This window comes from Rhodofomes roseus (assembly GCF_022264815.1).
Source record: "Rhodofomes roseus strain CIRM-BRFM 1785 chromosome Unknown C8Q71scaffold_46, whole genome shotgun sequence".
NCBI lineage: Eukaryota > Fungi > Basidiomycota > Agaricomycetes > Polyporales > Fomitopsidaceae > Rhodofomes > Rhodofomes roseus.
The window spans coordinates 1-19,329 of NW_025953002.1; the positions used below are offsets into that span (position 1 = coordinate 1).

At 57.2% G+C, this 19,329-nt stretch overlaps 7 protein-coding genes across 7 annotated transcripts; 3 read left to right on the top strand and 4 right to left on the bottom strand.

Moving 5' to 3' along the window:
* Positions 1–53: 53 nt before the first annotated feature.
* Positions 54–3,375, bottom strand: C8Q71DRAFT_891770 (uncharacterized protein; the record flags this gene model as incomplete). The annotated part of the gene is made up of 7 exons (XM_047928671.1): positions 54–922; positions 981–1,169; positions 1,204–1,977; positions 2,035–2,453; positions 2,522–3,101; positions 3,169–3,247; positions 3,299–3,375. Coding segments are annotated over 7 exons (2,987 nt in total), but the record flags the coding sequence as incomplete, so codon positions are not given.
* Positions 3,376–4,021: 646 nt separating this feature from the next.
* C8Q71DRAFT_792254 (uncharacterized protein) lies at positions 4,022–7,298 on the top strand. Its single transcript, XM_047925405.1, has 7 exons — positions 4,022–4,406; positions 4,460–4,667; positions 4,726–4,743; positions 4,797–5,662; positions 5,709–5,831; positions 5,887–6,630; positions 6,685–7,298. Exons 1-7 carry the CDS (start codon positions 4,170–4,172, stop codon positions 7,054–7,056), a joined length of 2,568 nt encoding a protein of 855 aa, XP_047772444.1. The 5' UTR covers positions 4,022–4,169; the 3' UTR covers positions 7,057–7,298.
* Positions 7,299–8,049: 751 nt separating this feature from the next.
* C8Q71DRAFT_912125 (uncharacterized protein) lies at positions 8,050–9,833 on the bottom strand. Its single transcript, XM_047929175.1, has 7 exons — positions 9,414–9,833; positions 9,121–9,364; positions 9,039–9,056; positions 8,741–8,973; positions 8,564–8,689; positions 8,357–8,513; positions 8,050–8,309 (listed from the first exon to the last, which is right to left on the bottom strand). Exons 1-7 carry the CDS (start codon positions 9,642–9,644, stop codon positions 8,221–8,223), a joined length of 1,098 nt encoding a protein of 365 aa, XP_047772445.1. The 5' UTR covers positions 9,645–9,833; the 3' UTR covers positions 8,050–8,220.
* Positions 9,834–10,121: 288 nt separating this feature from the next.
* C8Q71DRAFT_891775 (uncharacterized protein) lies at positions 10,122–11,424 on the bottom strand (the record flags this gene model as incomplete). Its single annotated transcript, XM_047928672.1, has 6 exons — positions 10,122–10,307; positions 10,358–10,483; positions 10,537–10,766; positions 10,825–10,842; positions 10,898–11,141; positions 11,194–11,424. 6 exons carry the CDS (start codon positions 11,422–11,424, stop codon positions 10,122–10,124), a joined length of 1,035 nt encoding a protein of 344 aa, XP_047772446.1.
* Positions 11,425–11,669: 245 nt separating this feature from the next.
* On the top strand, positions 11,670–12,565 carry C8Q71DRAFT_792259 (uncharacterized protein). Its single transcript, XM_047925406.1, has 4 exons — positions 11,670–11,808; positions 11,856–11,899; positions 11,967–12,095; positions 12,152–12,565. Exons 1-4 carry the CDS (start codon positions 11,679–11,681, stop codon positions 12,512–12,514), a joined length of 666 nt encoding a protein of 221 aa, XP_047772447.1. The 5' UTR covers positions 11,670–11,678; the 3' UTR covers positions 12,515–12,565.
* Positions 12,566–13,276: 711 nt separating this feature from the next.
* On the top strand, positions 13,277–14,259 carry C8Q71DRAFT_792263 (uncharacterized protein). The gene is made up of 4 exons (XM_047925407.1): positions 13,277–13,377; positions 13,427–13,470; positions 13,532–13,657; positions 13,719–14,259. Exons 1-4 carry the CDS (start codon positions 13,311–13,313, stop codon positions 14,109–14,111), a joined length of 630 nt encoding a protein of 209 aa, XP_047772448.1. The 5' UTR covers positions 13,277–13,310; the 3' UTR covers positions 14,112–14,259.
* A 2,528-nt stretch (positions 14,260–16,787) lies between these two features.
* On the bottom strand, positions 16,788–17,238 carry C8Q71DRAFT_891776 (uncharacterized protein; the record flags this gene model as incomplete). Its single annotated transcript, XM_047928673.1, has 2 exons — positions 16,788–16,935; positions 16,991–17,238. 2 exons carry the CDS (start codon positions 17,236–17,238, stop codon positions 16,788–16,790), a joined length of 396 nt encoding a protein of 131 aa, XP_047772449.1.
* Between the last annotated feature and the right edge of the window lie 2,091 nt (positions 17,239–19,329).

Genomic DNA, 19,329 nt, shown 5'->3' on the forward strand with positions numbered 1-19,329 from the left:
CCAGCCCTTTCTTCCACAGAAGGAGCTGCGGATTCGGTTCGCCGTCCACGTACCACTGCGGGACAGGGTGCGCATCCCACTCCGGCTTCGGCTTGTCGAGGTCCCACCACTGGAAGTGGGCGTGTTTCGCATCCGGAGACCCATTCCTGTCGATAAAGGAGTCCATGAGCAGACGATACTTCTCGCGGAACTCGCCGATAGGCTTCGACCACCACTTTGACCCTGGGTCGTTGTACAGGAGTTGCGCAATGGCGACCTCGTTCAGCAAGTAGACAACCATTGGAACCAAGACGCGAGTCGCAGCCTTGGGCACAGCCGCAGCGGTCACGCTGCCCACGCCCTCCACGGTGTCCGCCTCAGCGATGTCAGCGGTGAATCCCGCGACGGGGCCCGCAGACGCGTTCCCTTTCTTACCGGCAGCCGCAGCGGGGGCGGCGCTCTTCTTCTCCGCCGTGCTGGCTGTCGTGTGCATGAGCGCACGCATGGCGGGGGTGTCAAGACTGATACCGGTGTCCTGGAGGAGGTCAGGTGTCTTCATCGCGATGGCGTCGGTGACGCATCTGAGGTTTGACGAAAACATCTTGACGTGCTGCCTGATGTCCAGCTTGGGGAAGACGGTCCCTGCTGGCGACACCGCGAATTGCTTCACAGCGTTGTCATGGTCCTGCGCGAGGGCGCTGGAGTCCGCGCGCGCCTTCTCCTCTGACTTCGCCTTCCCCTTCCCCTTGCCGTTGCCTTTCACGGTGAACTTGGCCGCCTTGGATACCACAGTGGGGACGTCCTGCGTGAGCGGCATGTAGGTCATCCTGAGCGAGTCCCGCGTCAGGGCACGGAACATCGAGACGGATGCCGGCGGGCTACCAGAGCAGTCCTGGAGCAACGCGACGAAGGTGTGTCTATCGCCGAAGAATTCGCGCGCAAGCTGCACACCGAACCATCAACATACAGAGACAAAGAGGTAGGGAGCGCAAACCACGTACTGCCCAATGAACGCTGTCGGACTGCGTGAAGTCCCGGACCGAGCCAGTCTTGAGGTACGGCGTATTGACCGTCGCCATCAGCGCATGGAGCGTCTTGTCTGCCTCAACCTTGTCCTTGGTGTTGGTGGCCGCCGACGCGTTGGAATTGATATGCGGTGAGTACGCCGTCGGTTCGAACATGTGCGCAACCTGAAGATAGGGACTTGAGCCACCACACGCACACCACCATGACGGTACCACACTCACCCGTTTCCCACCCTCGCGAGTACATCCCGACCTGGGCGCCGACCAGCGAGATGGCATGGCACGTCAACAGCGGCAGCTCCGGCGTGAACTCAGCATCATCCAACACCGTCCAGTTGTAGTACGCGTATGCGAGACGGCCAATGACATGTTCCATATGCTTCTTGTGCGCCTTGACGCGTTTCTTAGCCCAAGCGCGTTTCTTGCTCCGAGGCGTCTGCGGGTCTCCTTCCGTCGCCAGCAGATCCTCATCATCGTCCTCCTGACCTAGCGCACCCCCCGCCTTCAACCGCAGCTGGTTGATGAGCGCAGAGCTGTATTGGTTCATCATGGAGAAACCCTGCTTGCAACGCACCCCGAGGGAGGCGGCATCCACGAGGTGGTCGGTCGCGAACTGGTCGACGGTGTCTAGCATCTCGTCGGTCCATAGCTCGTAGTTGGGCAACTGCGCGCCGCGCGTGTACTCGCGCTGAAGACGGTCGGCCGACCGGGCGACCGTCGACGAAATCGCACCATCCACCTCGTCCAAATCGTGCGCGGCGGCGTACATCGCGAGTTCCGTCTTCCGGTCGGCTGCAGCATTCTCGGACGCGTTGAGCGGGGCTTGCTTCATTCGCAGGTACCTATCCCTGGACACGCGTGCCTTGTCGTATTCGTCGCAGATCTCCTCGACTTCTTTGATGCCGTGGAAAGACTCCTTGGAGCCGATGACACCCATAACCCACTGCATCCGCATCATCGCGAAGAGCGTGATCTGGGTGTGTACCAGGTATCAGCACCCATAACGCACTCAGACAGCCCGAGCACTTACCCCACCTCCTTTCGCAAACACGCGTCGCCAAGAGCTGACGGCGAACAGCGCGCACCGGTCGTAGTAATGACGCCCGAACCCCCGCGTTTTCGTGGGATCGGACCCATCGTTGTACAGAGGGAGCGAGGCGTCGAGGATGGGCGTGAGTGAGCACAGGAAATGCCGGATGGCGGGGTTGCGGTACATGTGCGTGAGGGCCGTCTGCAGCATGCTGCCGGACGTGCCTGGTGGCCGGATGTTGTGGACGATGGTACTTAGCCGGATGTGCGCCTGAAGCAAGTCCTTGGCCGACCCGGTGGATCGCCATTTGTACAATTCGCGCATATTCTGGCGCATCTGCTCCTCCGGCGTCTCCCCCTTGCTCGGATACGACTTGTTCTGCGCATGCCACTCCGCCGCTTTCCTGTCGCCCAGCGACCCTGAACAAAGCAGGTTAACGTGCGTCCAACCACGTACGCGCCCCCGCCGTCACAGACAGCGCACTCACCATACTTATAGACGACGCATAGCCAGCATCCGTGCTTGCGAAGGCGGTCGTACAGCTTTTCGCGCTTCGTGCGCAACCCCTTCGACCTCGGACTGTTCTCTCCTATCGCGGCGAGCTCCGCATCGGTTTTCGCCATGGTCTCCACGTACGACTGGAGCATCTGCTTGCTCGCCTCGATCCGATGCTGCCCGATGAGCGTGTACGCGGCGTGTGTTCGCGGCGCGTCGCTGTGCTCCCCCGCGCCGAGCTCCCGTGGCTTGAGCTTCACCCACGGCAGTTGTTCGGGATGGTGCCAGTCTTGGTTCGCGGGGAAGTCGAACGCCTCCTCGGCAATCGCAACCTCAACCCGATGGGGATGCAGTAGATTTTGGTACGTACTCGTGTTGAAGTTCGCAACCAATGCGTCGACGTTTTGAGTGTCCAGGGACCGCGTGCTGAACGTTTTATGGACACTTACCAAGTTACACTCCGTCTGGAACATGTCCAGCGTCGGTAACAGCGCATACCCATACATGGCCTGCGACATCTGGCGCGAGTACTCCAGGTATATCTCCTGCGCGGCCGTCTGCATCTCGAGAATCTGGTAGTACGTACATCATGCCCATGTCAGCGTAGAAACGGCACCACACAGCGCAAGCGAAGCGCACCTCCGACGCATCCTCACCCAGGTCTTCCAGGGCTCGGTCGATCTCCTGTTCCGTCGACGACGGCCCGGCCACAGCTTGACTACTTGACGAAGCCATTGTGAGCAGTGCGCGGTAGTACTGTCAAGCAAACCCTGTGAAGTGCGCAGACGCGGATGAGGGGAAAAGATCAGAGAGAGCACAGCGCACCTTCCAGGGACCCACGAGCATCACGCAGCATGGCCACCATGAGCTCGGAAAGGGGACCGCGAGGCCGCGCGCGTGATGATGCCGAACGCGCGGTTTTCTGGAAAGCAGGGACACATCAGAAAACTCGCAAATGTTCCAGTCGGACGCAACATAGACCGCACCGCGCACACGTGCAAAAACCCCAGAGAGTACGGGGCGCACTCAATAAACATCGATCTGGGGGATGTCGCGCGATCGCGCGAGATCCCTTTTTGGGCCGTCCTGACATTCACACCTCAACATATGCGCGCACAGGGGGTAGGAGTACTACTACATGAAGATCGACAGCGCAGCGCACGACGCACTGATTTACCGACATCAAACGCTGCCTCCACCGCAAGGCTCGGCTGATGCAACACGAGGCCGACATGGCGCACCGCGCAAACTCGCCGCTTCATTCTCATTACCAAAACGCGAAGCGACTCCCATGTTGCTCCCACTTCATCATCGCGCTCACACTTCATCATTGCATTCGCACCTCATCATCGCGTTCGCACCTCATCATCGCGCTCGCACTTGCACAGTAGCTGATCGACGATCCCTGCAGATCCTCGTGCCGAAGTTGCGCCTGCCAATCGGTAAGATTCAATTATGTTCGGACCGCACCGAGGTCAGCAGATCAAGATAGAGCGCTTCTCGATCAATCGGCGATTGGCCGATCGCGTCGCCGCTACGTGGGAGCCGCGACCACCGAGCGTCTCGGACTTAGGACAGCGCGCGGCACTTGACTCTGTCGCTCCCCCTTCCTTCTTTCATCTGGCAACCCCTCCTACAACATGGTCGGCACCCTGACTTTCCAAAACCTTAGCGCGACCTTGAAGAAGTTCCACAAGGACACCGGACTCGCAGCGGCTGGCAAGCGACCCGTCACCCCATTCTTCTGCGAGGATCCGCCGGACGCACTGGAATGGCAACCCGAGGAGATGAAAGCGCTGAATAAGCTGATCAAGGCGTTCGTCGACGAGCGGTGGACTCTCCAGGCCGTCGAGGTCGTCATCCAGGACCACATCATCGTGCGTGAACCACAGGCCCATCGAGCGCCGCCCTGACTGACATGATTCCACAGACCGATGACTGGTTCACAGTCCTCGAGAATGTATCCATCACCCGGCTGCCTTATGTCGAGGCGGCCATGCAGTATGTGAGGTCTACCCGCGAAGGCGAGGTGCGCACTCTCCAGCGCGTCCTCATCGACATGAAAATCGAAGCTGTCCCTTCAACCATCACCGACGACTTCACCATGCCCCACCTCAACATCTTTATGCCATGGATAGGTAAGTCGTCCCAATTGACGCATTTCGCGCAACTAGCTCATCACACGTTGATTCACAGCCGGTGATCGGTTGAGGAGTGAGTAGCGCATAGTAGCACTCATCTATGGGCTAACATGCGTGTGTGTGCAGTTTCCAACGTCCTTGAGCCCGACAGTGATCGCAGCGTCTCACCGGAGTCCGACCGCCCCGACAGCCCTGCGCGCAACAGCGCCGCTCCGGATGAGGGGGAGGCAGTGGACGCGCAGGTCGAGGATGTGCTGGGCGACGACGCGCAGCTTGAGGATGCGACGGGCGGTGACGCGCAGGTCGAGGACGCGCCGGGCGAGGATGCGGATGGGGCAAAGGACGCGCTGGGCGACGACGCGCAGGTCGAGGACGTGCTGGGCGACGACGCGCAGCTTGAGGATGCGACGGGCGGTGACGCGCTGGTCGAGGACGCGCCGGGCGAGACTGAACCGGGCGAGGACGGTGAGGACCGCGATGACCGCAACGACGACGACGAGGCGACCGGTGAATACCTCGCACGACGTGCAAGCCCCGCCACGACTGACATCCATGCAGCCCGCCTGCAACACCACCCGTATGCGCAACGCGCACGCGAGGCCAACGAGGCGCGGGAGCGTGAAGACCGACCCGCCCTGCCCCATACGAGCGCGTCGCCTGTTGACGGCAAGGTCGAGGTCGAGGCGGCAGATGAGAGCGAGGTCGAGGTGGAGGAGGCAGATGAGAGCGAGGTCGAGGTGGAGGAGGCAGACGAGCTCGTCGACAGCGAGGACGACGAATCGCCGACCGGACCCAAGGGCAAGGGGAAGGCCCGAGGGGGAAAACGCATCAGCAGCAATTCGGCGCGGAAGGCACGGGCAGCAGGCAAGGGCAAGGCGTCGGCCGTGCCCAAGCGTGAGGACCCGGAGGTGGACAACTCTGCGCCCAAGTGGGAAGGGCAGTGGACCCTTCTCATGCCCGCAACTGAGAAGAACGACAACGTGCACGCGAAGGTGAGTTTCTGTTACGACAACACGTACTTCGCTAACTCTCTTACAGTTCATGGGCAAGTGGCGATGTGCGCAGTGCAAGAAGAGAGGCGCCACCGAATGCGTCATCCGCGGCCTCGGACGCAGGTGCGTCGCCTGCATCACCGGGCATAGATCTCCATGCGACATTAAGGTAAGTACAAACCTCTCTGCAAAACCGTTTAGGACACTGATTAAAGACTATGAAGACCTACTACGAAGCAGAGGCCGTCTACGTGAACGACCAGAAACACGGTCGATACGCTGACCTTCCCCCCGCGCGCTCGACCACTGCCCCCACGACCTCAAAGATCAACCCGCGCAAGCGGATGGCGGTCTCTTCGAGCGAAGAAATGTCGGACAGCCCGGGCGAGGACGACATCGTAAGTCGCACTCCACAAAGCGGCAAGGCGAAGACGGCTGCGAAGCCCAAGACGAAGGTCGCCGCACCCGTCTCCAGGACGTCGGCGAAATCGGCGACGGCCACGCCGAACAAGCGCAAGAAAGTCGACGCCACGCCGGAGGCCAAGCCGTCATCGGCGAAGATATCGGCGCGCGCATCAAAGCCTGGGCCGTCCCAGAAGACGGCCGACAACAAGAGCACGCGCGCCGAGGCAAGGGAGACGATAACCATCGACTCTGACTCCGAGGATGACCAGCCCCTACGCGCCTTAGTTGCCGGTGCGGCGAGCAGCCCCGACGCTCCCGAAGACGCGATGGATATCGATGAGCCGCAGGTCGTCGACGGCAAAGGGAAGAGTAGGGCGGGCGACCTTGGGCAGCTGCCCGAGGCGGTCCAGAACGACAGCGAGCCAGACGACCACGGTTCCCCGTGGCACGGCGATCGGAACGCGGTAGTGACGATGGGCTGGCTCGGTACGCGGTGGAAGGAGCTGATGGAGCAGATCCGGGACCGCATCGAGGATGAGGTGGAGAGCGCGGTGGGCTACCACGTATGTATCCGCCTTGCACTCATTATCATTCCACTAACGATGCTCTCACACAAGATTGCGAAGATGCAAGCTGCGTCCAGCAAGCCGCAGGTCCCAGCTCACCAACCGCCCGAGGACCTGGTGCGCCGGCCGGGGTGGTACCCCAAATACGACGGGCCGAGGCCTACGCCCATTAACAACCTGAAGACCGAAATGCTCGCGTCGAGGACCTCGAACGCGGCTGCTCCCTCTTCCTCGAGCGGCGCTGCGCGGTCGTCCTCAAATCCCACAGCGTCGAGTTCTAGGAACGCCGCAGCGTCATCGTCAAAGGACGACATGGCCGCATTCGCGCCCGACACCCCGACCCCGAAGCAACGCGGCGGCGGCTCGACAGCTTCAGCGTCGCGCAAGACCACGGGTGCCAAAAAGGCGGTCCACAAGGACTAGGACAGCTCGCGATGTGTGATTGTACGGACAAGGTTGGTCTTGATAGTATGTACATACACAAACGCCGTGTCTTGCTGGGCTGCGTCCCATGTCTTCTGGTCTCTAACGCTATCGCACCGTGTCGCGTGTCGTCAGCGCATATCTTGTCATACTCGTATTGTTCTCGCTCGCTCGTCGTCGCTGCCGTGTACCCAGGTCGTACTGTATCATACTGTTGCAATGTCATAACGTGTACCATGTCAGCTGGCGTGCCCCGTGTATATGGATGTCAGGGGATCTCGCGCGGGTGCGCAGGATCCCCTGGAACGTCCTCAGTACATGGTGCGGCGCATACATACGGGTCTGAGGGGATCTCGCGCGGGTGCGCAGGATCCCCTGAGACGTCCTCAGTGCGTGGTGCGACATACAATATGGCTGTCAGGGGATCTCGCGCGGGTGCGCAGGATCCCCTGGAACGTCCTCAGTACATGGTGCGACACATACATATGGCTGTCAGGGGATCTCGCGCGGGTGCGCAGGATCCCCTGGAACGTCCTCAGTACATGGTGCGACACATACATATGGCTGTCAGGGGATCTCGCGCGGGTGCGCAGGATCCCCTGGAACGTCCTCAGTACATGGTGCGACACATACATATGGCTGTCAGGGGATCTCGCGCGGGTGCGCAGGATCCCCTGAGACGTCCTCAGTGCGTGGTGCAACATACACATATGACTGTCAGGGGATCTCGCGCGGGTGCGCAGGATCCCCTGTGACACCTTGCGTGCGTGGTAAGACATACAATATGTGTCTGAGGGGATCTCGCGCAGGTGCGCAGGATCCCCTGTGACGTCTTGCGTGTGTGGTGCGACACATACATATGACTGTCAGGGGATCTCGCGCGGGTGCGCAGGATCCCCTAGGACGTCCTCAGTGCGTGGTGCGACATACAATATGGCTGTCAGGGGATCTCGCGCGGGTGCGCAGGATCCCCTGGGACGTCCTCGGTACATGGTGCAACATACACATATGGCCGCCATGGTACGCTGACGCGACACTGCATTGCGTTATGCGCGGTGCGGAGAAGTCCCTTCGATTGTGGTATACCAAACGCATCAGCCACTGCCCAAGATAGACGGATACTCTATGCTACATGTTCAAGACAATACTCTGTACTACAGTTGTCTACTTCCGAGCACGCTTCGCCTTCTTCTGCTTGTCTCGCGACCCTTGGGATTTGCGCTTGCGACCACCGGAAGGACCGGGCACGGAATCTACAAAGAGCTTGAGTTTGACAGCAGCTGCGGGGAGGACAACTTACCAGCAGACGCGTTCGTCAACGCCGCGGACTTGTTAGACTCAGAGACCACGCTTTCCGAGCCTGACCTTTGGGAACGCTGACTAGGGTCCGGTGTCGCCTCACGAGAGTCCGAGTCATCTTCTAGCGACTGTTTCTTGAGCGCATCCATAGTTTTGCCCTGTATGATTCTATGAGTACCCCGTAACCGTGCGAGGACAGGATGCGCACCTTATGCTCGCATCCAAGCTTGTGTACGCGGCATGCCACGCACCTAGGCTTTCCGCCATCTTGCGGGACACGGCACTCAAGGTAACGCTTTTTGATGCATTGCGCGCACATGCCGGGACCGCAAATCTGGCCGTCCAGCACATGAGCGTTGTAAGGAGCAGATCAAGAGAAACTCACCACAATGTCGCCCGCGGGCGGAGGCAGTTTTGCAGGCCGCGCAACCGACGCTCCAACTTGGAGCGGTTCATCCATCCTTTCAGGCGCCCAACCTCGCGCTTGCAGGTTCAGGTACAGCTCCTTCGATTGCGCTGCTGCAAGCCGCTCCGCGTCAGTGACAGCCTCATCCCTCACTCGGTACACGGTGAAGCCGGGGAAGTCCTTCTCCTCGCCGAATTGTACCGGGGTTGCCGCTTCAGGCAGGGGTGCGCCGTATGTCAACACAAAGCGGCAAAACAAACCGCAAGCATGCACGTACCGTGCAGTCGATCGTTTGCTGTGCAACAACAATGTACACCGAACGGTTAGCGGGCACACTAGTATACAACCCGGGGACTGACCCATCCAAATGTCGAGGAAAAGGTCCGCCGCCCGCTCCATGTCCTCGTCGGTGTGCGTGTCCGCCTCAAAGTAGAACGGCTCACACCTGCGCCATTTGACAAAGTAACGCCGCATGCTGAGATCCCGCGGCCATGCGCCCTCCTTTGGTGCGTCCCAGCAAGCCCAGTCAAGGACTAGCTGCACGAGGTGCGGAATCTGCTCGTCCTCGGGCAGCGCTTTGAGCGCATCAAGAACATCGTCCGTCTGAACAAGTCAGATCACACGTTCTGGTCAAAAGATCATGTAGACGTACGAGGATATGTTGCATGACGATCTTCTTGAAAGCGTCCCAGTTGAACGGCCCATTATACAGCACGCGCAACGTGCGGTTCAACTGTAAGAGCACCGGTAATGTCCAGTCGTCCGTGGACGGCAGCCGGTCGGTGAACTGTAACATATCCCGTCTACCGCTAAAACTGGGCCGACGCTTGACGGCCTCGCGATAGTACTTCCCCGTGTCTTCATAAGTCCATGGGCCAACCATGCTGGGCGGTGGGCGGCTCGTCCGACGTGGCAGATGTTGAGGTCGAGTGCAGGTACAAGGGCTGCAACGAGGAATGCGAGAGAGTGATATCGAAGCGAGGCCGCGTAGGCGAGAAACGGTCAAGAGCGAGGTAGAATCTGACCGACGGGATGCTAGCCAGGTCAAGCGCGCACGCCACACCGGCCGTCCGAATTAGACGCTGAGCGCGTCGCACAGATGGCTGGCCACGTCATATGACCGTGTTCCGCGGGCCGTGTTCCGAAGCCACTGTGGGCGCACCTGGTGGATGGTAAGGATGATGCGCACTCGAGACATGGTAAACGTTGAGACCGGAGGTGTGGATGCACGCGCATGGCATCAGGCAGCGGCGCCATGTCAATGTAATAGTCCGGGTATTTGCAAGAAACAGATTGCTAATTCCTCGCATTAAACGGAGTGCTACCACGATACTACAGTAGTGTCACGCACAAACGCCCTTCAAGACCGGGTATGCTTCACCTCCCTCTCCTCCTCAGACAACGTGTCTGCTGTGCGCTTTGCGCTGCCGGACGCGCCAGCAGACGACGACGGACCTGTACTGGAACCTTGAGAGACCAATGCCTTGGATAGCGCGCGGGGCGGGTTGAAGAAGGCTGGGTCCGCGCGCGGATCAACCAGCTCGGTCTATCTGTCCCGTGAGTCTGTTGTGCCAGAGATATCCTGTGCGCACGAACCTGATAGGCGCACTTGATCTTGCGCACACGGCACGACACGCACTTGGGTAATTCGGTATCGTTTGGAACACGGCATTCGAGGATGCAAGCCTTGACGCATTGTAGGCACATGTATGGCCCGCGAATCTGGTCACCTAGCGCATCAACAGCAAATGCAGAGCACAACCCTGTAAACTCACCACCGTGTCGTTCTCAGCCGGAGGCAGGTTCTCTGGCCTCTTGTACGACCTGACCTTGATCCAGGCCTTCATCTGCAACGGCGCACCGCACCGCCACTCCTGGTTCAGGTATGCCTCCAACGCCTCCGCCGCCTCGCGTCGCTGTTCGTCCGTGACATCTTGCATCCTCAACTTGTACTGCGTCACCCCAGGGACATCCTCCGCCTCGCGATACTGCACAGGTGTGTCCGCTGTACATGCGCGCCAATCGTCATACTCACACAACCGACCAAAGAGGAACAAACGTACCATACAGACGGTCATTGGCTGACCAGCGGGACACAGTGAGCGCACGCACACACGAACACGGTGATGCACTCACCGATCCACATATCCAGCAGAGCGTTGGCCGCCTGCTCCATGTCGACGTCGGTCGACGTGTCCGACTTGAAGTTCAGCGGCTCGCAGTGGCGCCATTTCATGAAGTAGCGGCGCATGCTCAAGCCCGGCGGCCACGCTCCCTCCTCCGGCGGGTCCCAGCAGGCCCAGTCCAGGACGAGCCGCACAAGGTGAGGCAGCGCGACGTCTTTCGATAGATTCTTGAGCGAGTTCAAGAGGTCGTCCGTCTGACGCACGTTTGACTCAGATCATCCGAGACACTGTGAGCACGCGACGCACCATGATGTACTTCATCAACAGGACCTCCGTCGTCTCCCAGTCAAAAGGCCCATTGTACACACCACGCAGGTTGCGGTTGAACTGCTCAAGCAGCTCAGCCGTCCACTCGTGCGTGGGCGGCACCTGGTCCGTGAACTCTAAATGTTTGCGCGTGCCGATGAAATCCACGCGTTTCTTCACCGCGGCCCGAAAGTACTTCTGCGTATGCTTCTCCGTCCATGTGCCGACCATGGTAGGTGTTGCGTGTAGAGATGCGATGGGCCCGCGGGCGTGGACAAGCGCGTGATGCGGTGTTGCCAAGATTGATGAACGCGGCGAGAGCAGGGAAAGATGCCGAAAGAAGCGACAACGGAACGATGAAGCGCGAAGTGGACCAACAAGCGCCTACCGCTGTACGCGTCAACAGATCATATGATCGCGTCCCCAGGGGCCGCCCAAGTGTCGCGCTCGCGTGCGTGTCTCACATGACCGTGTGTGGGCTACGCATGTTTGCCTTGCGCTCCAAGATGATACCGGGCGTCATCGTCGGTTTCAACTGTACCAACTTCACCATGTATGCATCACCGTTCATATATGGGTGGGGCAGTGCCGAATCAGGACTGCAACGCAACCGAGGTAAGACATTCCCCAAACGTCCGCGCCTCGCACTCATCCAAGCTCAGAAGGAGATACAAAACAGGCACCGGAACCGGTGTCGATTTCCAGCGTGCGAACTCGTCCTCTCTACATAACTGTTTCCGCCGCTGTGCCTACTGACATATGTTTGGTGGCAGTACATTACGGCTCACGAGAAATGCTCAGTTTGCACATGTCTTCAGCATGCTCGCTGTGATGTGCTTCCGGGCTCTATGAGCTGCTCCCAATGCGTTGACTTGGGCGTCCAGATACTGTGTACCGTGACCGTGGTGAGCATCGCATTTCTCAATGAACATAGCACCGACCAGGTGTGCTTGGGCAGCAACCATCGAGGGCACGCATGTGGCAGCGCGTCAAGAGTGAACCAGCCTACTACCTCAGCCACCACTTCATGGCCAATCTGCAATTGGTTTTACACGCATGGGAAGCCCAGCGCGCGCGCCATGCGCACGCTTATGAACACTTTCACCACACAGTATACCCGCGTCTTTCCAATCCGCTCTCGCCGCTCTACGAGAGCGATAAGACGGAGTATCTTGAGATTTACTATAGTTGGAGAGCGGTCAAAACAATGACGCTCATGCTATACGCATACGATGGAAGTTACAGGCGCTTGTTACAACGGCTCAGAGAGCAGCGCGCACGTCAGGAGGCACGTTCGAGACTTCGCGTATGGTCTTACTAGTAGAGTACATACTTCTTCTTGTGGAATCCAAATCAAGATCATGTGCGTCTATGTATGGATATGCGTGGCGCCCCGCGCACGTTCCCGCATCTGATCTATCAGATATGCTGCAGTGGCCGGCGGCACTTGTACTCATTGTTCGACTCCGATGACTGCGATAAACCTGCCGCAACACACCGGTAACTTGATGTCAGCTATGATATTGACCGGTTGCATTGACACGCCACATGCGCAGCAGAGAGTCGCATGCGACGGGAAGTGACGGTCGTGGTGCGTGGTGATGTCCCATGACAGACGCGTCCAAACTCACGGTTAGCATAGCGTCGTGCGAGCGAACGATGTATACAATGTCAGGCGTCAAACGCAACCTACTGCGCGGTGCGCGCACATGAGGTGATCTGCGCACGTTGCACTGATCATGCCGGTGATGATCCCTGCTCGTTCATGGTGAGCTTGCGCGTCCATGCATTCATGGATCTGCCATATCAATCAATGTTCCTCAGGCTCGGAACAACAATCCAAGGATGCGCACCGCATAGTACATACTACTGCGCATATTGCCACTTGTATAAATAGGTGCATTGGCGCAGGACTCTGCGCATGCGCAATACAACGTCGCGACATCAATGCGGATACCGGGGTGCAACCACTGATATTACCGTGTGAATGCAATACTGCTCACTGTGGCCGAACGGAGGTTCGTACCGCAGGAAGCGCCCACCGCCACACAACTCACATGACGCAAAACATAGCACTCGGTATGTCAGGTGCCGTCTTCTCTTCTCAAGTCGCTGCCATGTCCAGCTCCAACACTCCCCAAAGTGTGTCTGCCGGTGGTAGTGGAACGACGTGCGAAGCCAGCGGTGAGTACCGAGCATTTATATTCCAAGTAGCGGACTGACCATTCTCAAGCCGGTGAATACTTAGCGTGCCCGCGCCGTGAACAGCCAAAATCAGTACGGACCCCTGCTAGTTGTAGGTACTCAGTGGCGTCCAGGGCTGACTCGCTACCTACAGATGCATGGCGCCGACCGGTGTGCAATGTGCATCTTCCACCGCAGTGCCAATTGCGACGTACGTCCAAACTCGGAGACATGCGAGCAGTGCTTGACACGCGGATTGGGAATAATGTGCACGGTAGCGGTGAGTGTCCATCATGTCGGTATCTGGGTAACCCTCAGACTAACTGTGCCTGCACCGGCAGTCATCGTGGCCGCACAGGATGAGTGCCGCGTTTGACAATAACCCGCACGAGTACATGTCGGCCGAGTTCATGGCCAAATTCATCAAATTCGCGGCTCCGTACGCGGGTAGGGTACTAGAGCTCATGGGCAAGCGCATGGCGTATACCTGTGAGGCTGACACTCAACTCGTGATACGCGTGGATCAAGTTTGGGACCCTAAGGCTCTGGAGCGTTACTTGGATGAGCGGCGCGCCCGCTTCGACGCGATCGTATGTGAGCAGAACCTCATGGATACGTTATGGCCAGTGATGGACCAGTACATGGGCTTGTACAAAAGGGAGGCAGAAGCGATCGCCCTTGCGGACATGTTAGAGATTGAATTGAACGCGGACTGGAATCGTTTCATGTCCTAGGCATCTTAGTATCTGTATCTCTGTCTAATTTTGAGCGGATCTGTCGTTTGTACATGGGACATCGGGGTGTGATCGGCAATTCCCAGATTAGCGATAGCCTTGTGTGTGTCTATGTACGGACATCTGTAGCGCTCAGAACCGATCACTTCATCACACACAATCGATCAGATTGATCTGACAGCTTGTTATCGTGTCTCAGATGCTGCGGCTGCAATGTGCATGCACACTGAGACCATGTGCGTGCATTATGTTCTCGAGCATTGGGAAGTGAGGTGTTGCTGCGCACTCGCGTGAATCCCAATAATGTATGTGCGCATACTACAAAACGCAGTACTCCTCCAAGGGGATCTTGCGCGGGAGGGTGGGATCCCCTGTTACATGGTGCGCGCAGTACCGGAGACAATAGGTTACTTTGAGGAACCTAAGGCATGGTTCGCGATGCTGACATGTGCTTGAGGGGATCTCGCGCACGCGCGCGAGATCCCCTGGGAGACTGTGTGTACTACGTTTGAGTACACGGACGCGTCGTGCGCGCGTACCCTTTCTAGGGGATCTCGCGCGGGTGCGCAGGATCCCCTGAGACCCCATGTGCGTACGCTGTGCGGGTACATGGAGGTATCATACATGCATACCCTTTCCAGGGGATCTCGCGCAGGTGCGCAGGATCCCCTGGGAGCCCATGTGCGTACGCTGTGTGGGTACATGGGGGTATCATACATGCATACCCTTTCTAGGGGATCTTGCGCGGGTGCGCAGTATCCCCTGGGAGACTGTATGTGTACAATGTTTGAGTACATGGATGTGTCGTGCGCGCGTACCCTTTCTAGGGGATCTCGCGCGGGTGCGCAGGATCCCCTAACACATGGTGCGTGGTGCGTGCATGGCACATGGGACTGGCATATGTCCCAGGGGATGTCGCGCCAGTGCACAGACCCCTGACATTCAGTACTGGATGTTGGTCTTGACGCAGTCCACATAACTGGTGTTGAGAGGTGCGCAGGGGATCTCGCGGGCCCGCGCGAGATCCCCTGAGACATGTAGGTGCGGCCCCAAGTCAGCACTTGCCTTATATGGTAATGGCCCAAAAAGGAATTACCATATAAGGCAAGCTGAGGGCACGCTGACCCCCCCTGGACTTAGGTGAAGGGGGTATAATTGCCCATTTACTGATTTCAGTGGCAGCTGTTTTTTTGGGTCTCAGATGTGGCTGATACTGCTGAAGCCCTACTTGCACTGACTCTAGGCATTGAAGTCCACAGCCCCTCACACTCATATTACCACAGGTGCCACATGCAGATTGTCCACTGCCAGCAGCCCTCATGTACACAATCCACAACATCATGAAGCCAGAGCTCCTGCTGGGGCTGATCAACATAGACTGCTAACAGTCAGTCAGTGAAGCAGGCCTAAGCCATCCTCACACGGAATCAGTACTACTCAAAGATTGCAGGGTCAATAGCCTCAATGCTGGCATCTACACTGGAGCACTGGGGTAATGTGCTGGGGCATGCACTGCTCCCTCCCCCTTGGCATATGTGGACTAAGCAGTGACTTGACCTCATAGGCCCACACATGCGCCTTGTTTTCTGGACAGCACTCAGTCTGGATGATGATGTCCAAGGGCTGTGTTCAGGACCATGCCAAGGCTTTCCTCAACGATTCTCTGGAAGGGCCTAATCCTTCCCCAGTGCTCCCACCCCAAGGCATATGTGGACTAAGCAGTGACTTGACCTCATAGGCCCACACATGCTCCTTGTTTTCTGGACAGCACTCAGTCTGGATGATGATGTCCAAGGGCTGTGTTCAGGACCATGCCAAGGCTTTCCTCAACGATTCTCTGGAAGGGCCTAATCCTTCCCCTCCTCCTCTACATCACAGCTGGTATAGGCCTTGGCATGGGCAGTACCTGTACTGATCCAACTCAGACTCGGTTGAGATCCCTGGCTTGGAGGCTGCTAGGATGGCCAATGAGGATAGGATGGTACTTAGTACATTTGTGAAATTGTGTCTCACCTCATTTGCTTTGCCAGTGCCATTGTGCATGTCACCAAGGTGGCAATCCCACCGGTTCCGGAGAACTTGCCAGGAGACCCAATCCTGTATGTAGATGTTGGCTGGCCAACCATCAACGTAGTATTGCAAGATTGGGTGCTTTCTAACCTATGTGGTGGGTATATATCATCAGCAGTGGCCTAAGCTTGCCTCACCTCTTGCATGACCCTGTCTATTGCACAGGGACATTGATTTGAAAAGTACTGGGTCAAGTCCAAGTGCTGTGTTGCTAACTCTCGTAGGAACAGCTGTTGAGAGAGTAGTATGTATGAATCTCAGCAGCCTCCCTGACAAGCCTCTGTGTGGTGACAGATTCAGCAATCCCAACATTTCTGTAGAGGGCTGGAGCTAGTGCCAGGGCGGAGACATCATGAAATTTCAAGCAGCTCTGCTTAAACCTGCCAGCAAGGCCGCTGCCGGGACTTCACAACATTGCAAGCAAGCCTCAGCAACAGGACACAAGCCGCCTCCTGCCAGTCAACAGTCCAGGACAACAAGGCAGCAGCTTGGGCAGCAGCTTGGGCAGCAGGTGGGGCAGCAGGTGGGGCAGCAGGTGGTGTGAGCTTACAGTGGAGGAGCTCTAGGGTGAATGGTGGGAGTTCTGGATTTCGTTTGGCAGGGATTTCATCGTTGTTGTAGTACTCGTTCCTGCCCCTTGATGGTCTCTGGCTGAGGGTCCAGTGGAAGAGAACTGAACGCTTTCCTGTGCTCCTCAAAGACCTTGCTTGAGACAGTGATGCCTGTCTTAGCTCCATCCAGGACATTGGTGAACCTGTGAGCCTCATTGAGTCAGGTATGAGAGTAGTCCTTAGGATTGATAGACTTACATGTATGCAAGGAAGATGGTATCTGGATGTGAGTAGCCATTCTTGTACACTGAGGCTAACCACCAGTTGGAGTAGGTACCAACCCTGGAGACATTTTGCAATGATCCAAGGAGGTACTTCTGCATCTCAGCAAGTTTGTCAGCCTTGCTGCAACATGAGGTCCTGTCTACAAATTGTGGGACTGTCTCAGGGTTTCTGCTGAGCACAGCCTTGATGCTCAGCCTTGACTTGCTTAGGTTCTTGGGCATATTGTGGGTTTGCATTGGTGAATGGGGAGACCACAGATGGGTCCCAGAAGACCTCCAATGTGTGTCCGTCATCATAGTCGCCTACTCATTCCTTGATGTCAGCAGTTCCTACAGGGATACAAGTGAAAGGACTCACTCCCACCAGTCATACTGGCTAGATGTTGATTCAGTGGTTGGCCATCATAGTGGCTCTTTGTTGTTACCACAACATCTGCTTAGTTGCTGAGCTCTGCTCCATACACAGCACCAGCCCTAAAATAATCTTCAGCTTCAGATACTGCCATGGTACTTCAACTCAGCTAGTTAAATCAGCCCACCATGCAACAGACTGCTTCTTCAGTGGGCCTGTTTGCTGAATGGCTTCCTGTAGCAAATGCTCAATGTAACTTGCACCATCACTGGGCTTTAGCTTCAAGCTCAGTCTCCTTCCTGACACATGTCCGGTGCTGCCATCCAAGCTCAAGCATTGTGTCAAGATGGTAATCAAGTCTTGCAAGAAATAGTGCCATATCCTCTGTGGTAGGTTAGCCATGAAGTTTGTCCTTAAGCAACACAAACAGTAGCTTGTGTGCACCTAGATAGTGCCACGTGTCCTAAAAGTGGAGGAGTCAAATGGATTTTAACATGTACCAAATACTTGTCTGCTGTGCGTACAACAGTGGGTATGTCAGGAGGTGGAAACTAAGACGGGGTCTTCACAAAGGCATAAGGATACACAGAAGTGCCAAGAGTGGTAGATAGGGTTTGAGGAGCAGCTGGTGGAACATGTCCCAAAGGAATGAGGTATTGGAGAGCTGCACAAGTTCAGACTCTGTATCTGCATGGCATTGCACAGTTCACTGAGGTCAAGCTTCCCTTGGCTCCTGCCCCTGACAATGCAGTGAAGAATCTAAGTAAGGCAAGTAGTAGATCCCTACTTGTATGCATCTATTGATGCTTGCAATCCAGAATCTTGCAACTAAAGGAATGTGAATCACAGGTCTGTGAGGATGTCCTTCATAGTGATTGCTGAGTCTCATCCCTCTATTTGTTAGCACTGCTGCAGCTTGGGGCTAAGTTCTATAACACCAACTTCAGTCTGGGGCTCTACTAATAGTCACAGCAACAAGCCAAGTGTTGATGAAGGCAGATACATACTGTGAGAAACCATGGAACAGTGGCTGGTTTAAGATGGCCCAAAGGGGAATATTAGGGTTAGGGTTTAAAACAGCACAAACCTTAGCCACTGAATGATGGTCATTACATCCGAAAATGTTGATGATTATTGATAAGCAGTACAAGTGCAATAAAGAGGGTTTGTTGATTCTGCTGATGCAAATGCTCAAACTTGTATCATGCATCGGTGACTTGGCAACCTTATGTCGTCTGGTGTGGTTTGGGATTGCACGGTTCGCCAACATAAATTAAGGTTTGTCTACAAGGTACATTTAAGTAGGAAACATTTGGGTCAAGATGGCCCAATGCGTCCCGGCACCGCACCCCGGTGAAACTGGGAGGGCACACGGCGAGGGGAGCGCAGCGGGCGGTAAGACTTGGTTACACGGGGGGCAGCCGCGCGGTGTGCGCCGCCGAAGCACACCACGCACTTCGGGCAGCCGGAGGACATGGCGCGGTGTGCGCCGACAGAGCTCAACGCGCGGTGTGCGCCCCCGAAGCTCAACGCGCGGTGTGCGCTCCCGAAGCTCAACGCGCGGTGTGCGCCCCCGAAGCTCAACGCGCGGTGTGCGCCCCCGAAGCTCAACGCGCGGTGTGCGCCCCCGAAGCTCAACGCGCTGTGTGCGCCGCCATCGCTCACCGCCGAGCGTGAGGCTGTCGCGCGGTGGCTAGCACCATGCGCAGGACCACCGCGCGGCGTGAGTCGGTGGCGCACACACGAGGCATCGGCAGAGGGGGGCCCCCGCGGGAAACATAACAGCCCACTGCGCGGTGTGCACCGCCGACGCACAGCACAGGTATTTCCCAACGGACCTCTCTTATTTGGGGAAAATTGGAAAGCGGAGACGGCCACAAACAGGTTAGTGCGGCGGACCCCTAATGACCCGCGACAGTGGGGCCTGGGGATCATTCATGACGGCGCCAGGGTTTCAGGCC

What these genes read in the sequence shown, in the direction of transcription:
- C8Q71DRAFT_792263 (XM_047925407.1), top strand. Translation starts at nt 13,311, where the DNA reads ATGTCCAGCTCCAACACTCCCCAAAGTGTGTCTGCCGGTGGTAGTGGA. An exon ending in AACGACGTGCGAAGCCAGCG is followed by an intron (nt 13,378 to 13,426) that starts GTGAGTACCGAG and finishes ACCATTCTCAAG; the next exon opens with CCGGTGAATACTTAGCGTGC. An exon ending in GCCGTGAACAGCCAAAATCA is followed by an intron (nt 13,471 to 13,531) that starts GTACGGACCCCT and finishes CGCTACCTACAG; the next exon opens with ATGCATGGCGCCGACCGGTG.
- C8Q71DRAFT_912125 (XM_047929175.1), bottom strand. Translation starts at nt 9,644, where the DNA reads ATGGTTGGCCCATGGACTTATGAAGACACGGGGAAGTACTATCGCGAG. An exon ending in CGCCCGCGGGCGACATTGTG is followed by an intron (nt 8,690 to 8,740) that starts GTGAGTTTCTCT and finishes CTGGACGGCCAG; the next exon opens with ATTTGCGGTCCCGGCATGTG. An exon ending in AGCTTGGATGCGAGCATAAG is followed by an intron (nt 8,514 to 8,563) that starts GTGCGCATCCTG and finishes AGAATCATACAG; the next exon opens with GGCAAAACTATGGATGCGCT.
- C8Q71DRAFT_792259 (XM_047925406.1), top strand. Translation starts at nt 11,679, where the DNA reads ATGTTTGCCTTGCGCTCCAAGATGATACCGGGCGTCATCGTCGGTTTC. An exon ending in AGGACTGCAACGCAACCGAG is followed by an intron (nt 11,809 to 11,855) that starts GTAAGACATTCC and finishes ATCCAAGCTCAG; the next exon opens with AAGGAGATACAAAACAGGCA. An exon ending in AGATACTGTGTACCGTGACC is followed by an intron (nt 12,096 to 12,151) that starts GTGGTGAGCATC and finishes GTGCTTGGGCAG; the next exon opens with CAACCATCGAGGGCACGCAT.
- C8Q71DRAFT_792254 (XM_047925405.1), top strand. Translation starts at nt 4,170, where the DNA reads ATGGTCGGCACCCTGACTTTCCAAAACCTTAGCGCGACCTTGAAGAAG. An exon ending in ACGACAACGTGCACGCGAAG is followed by an intron (nt 5,663 to 5,708) that starts GTGAGTTTCTGT and finishes ACTCTCTTACAG; the next exon opens with TTCATGGGCAAGTGGCGATG. An exon ending in GATCTCCATGCGACATTAAG is followed by an intron (nt 5,832 to 5,886) that starts GTAAGTACAAAC and finishes AAGACTATGAAG; the next exon opens with ACCTACTACGAAGCAGAGGC.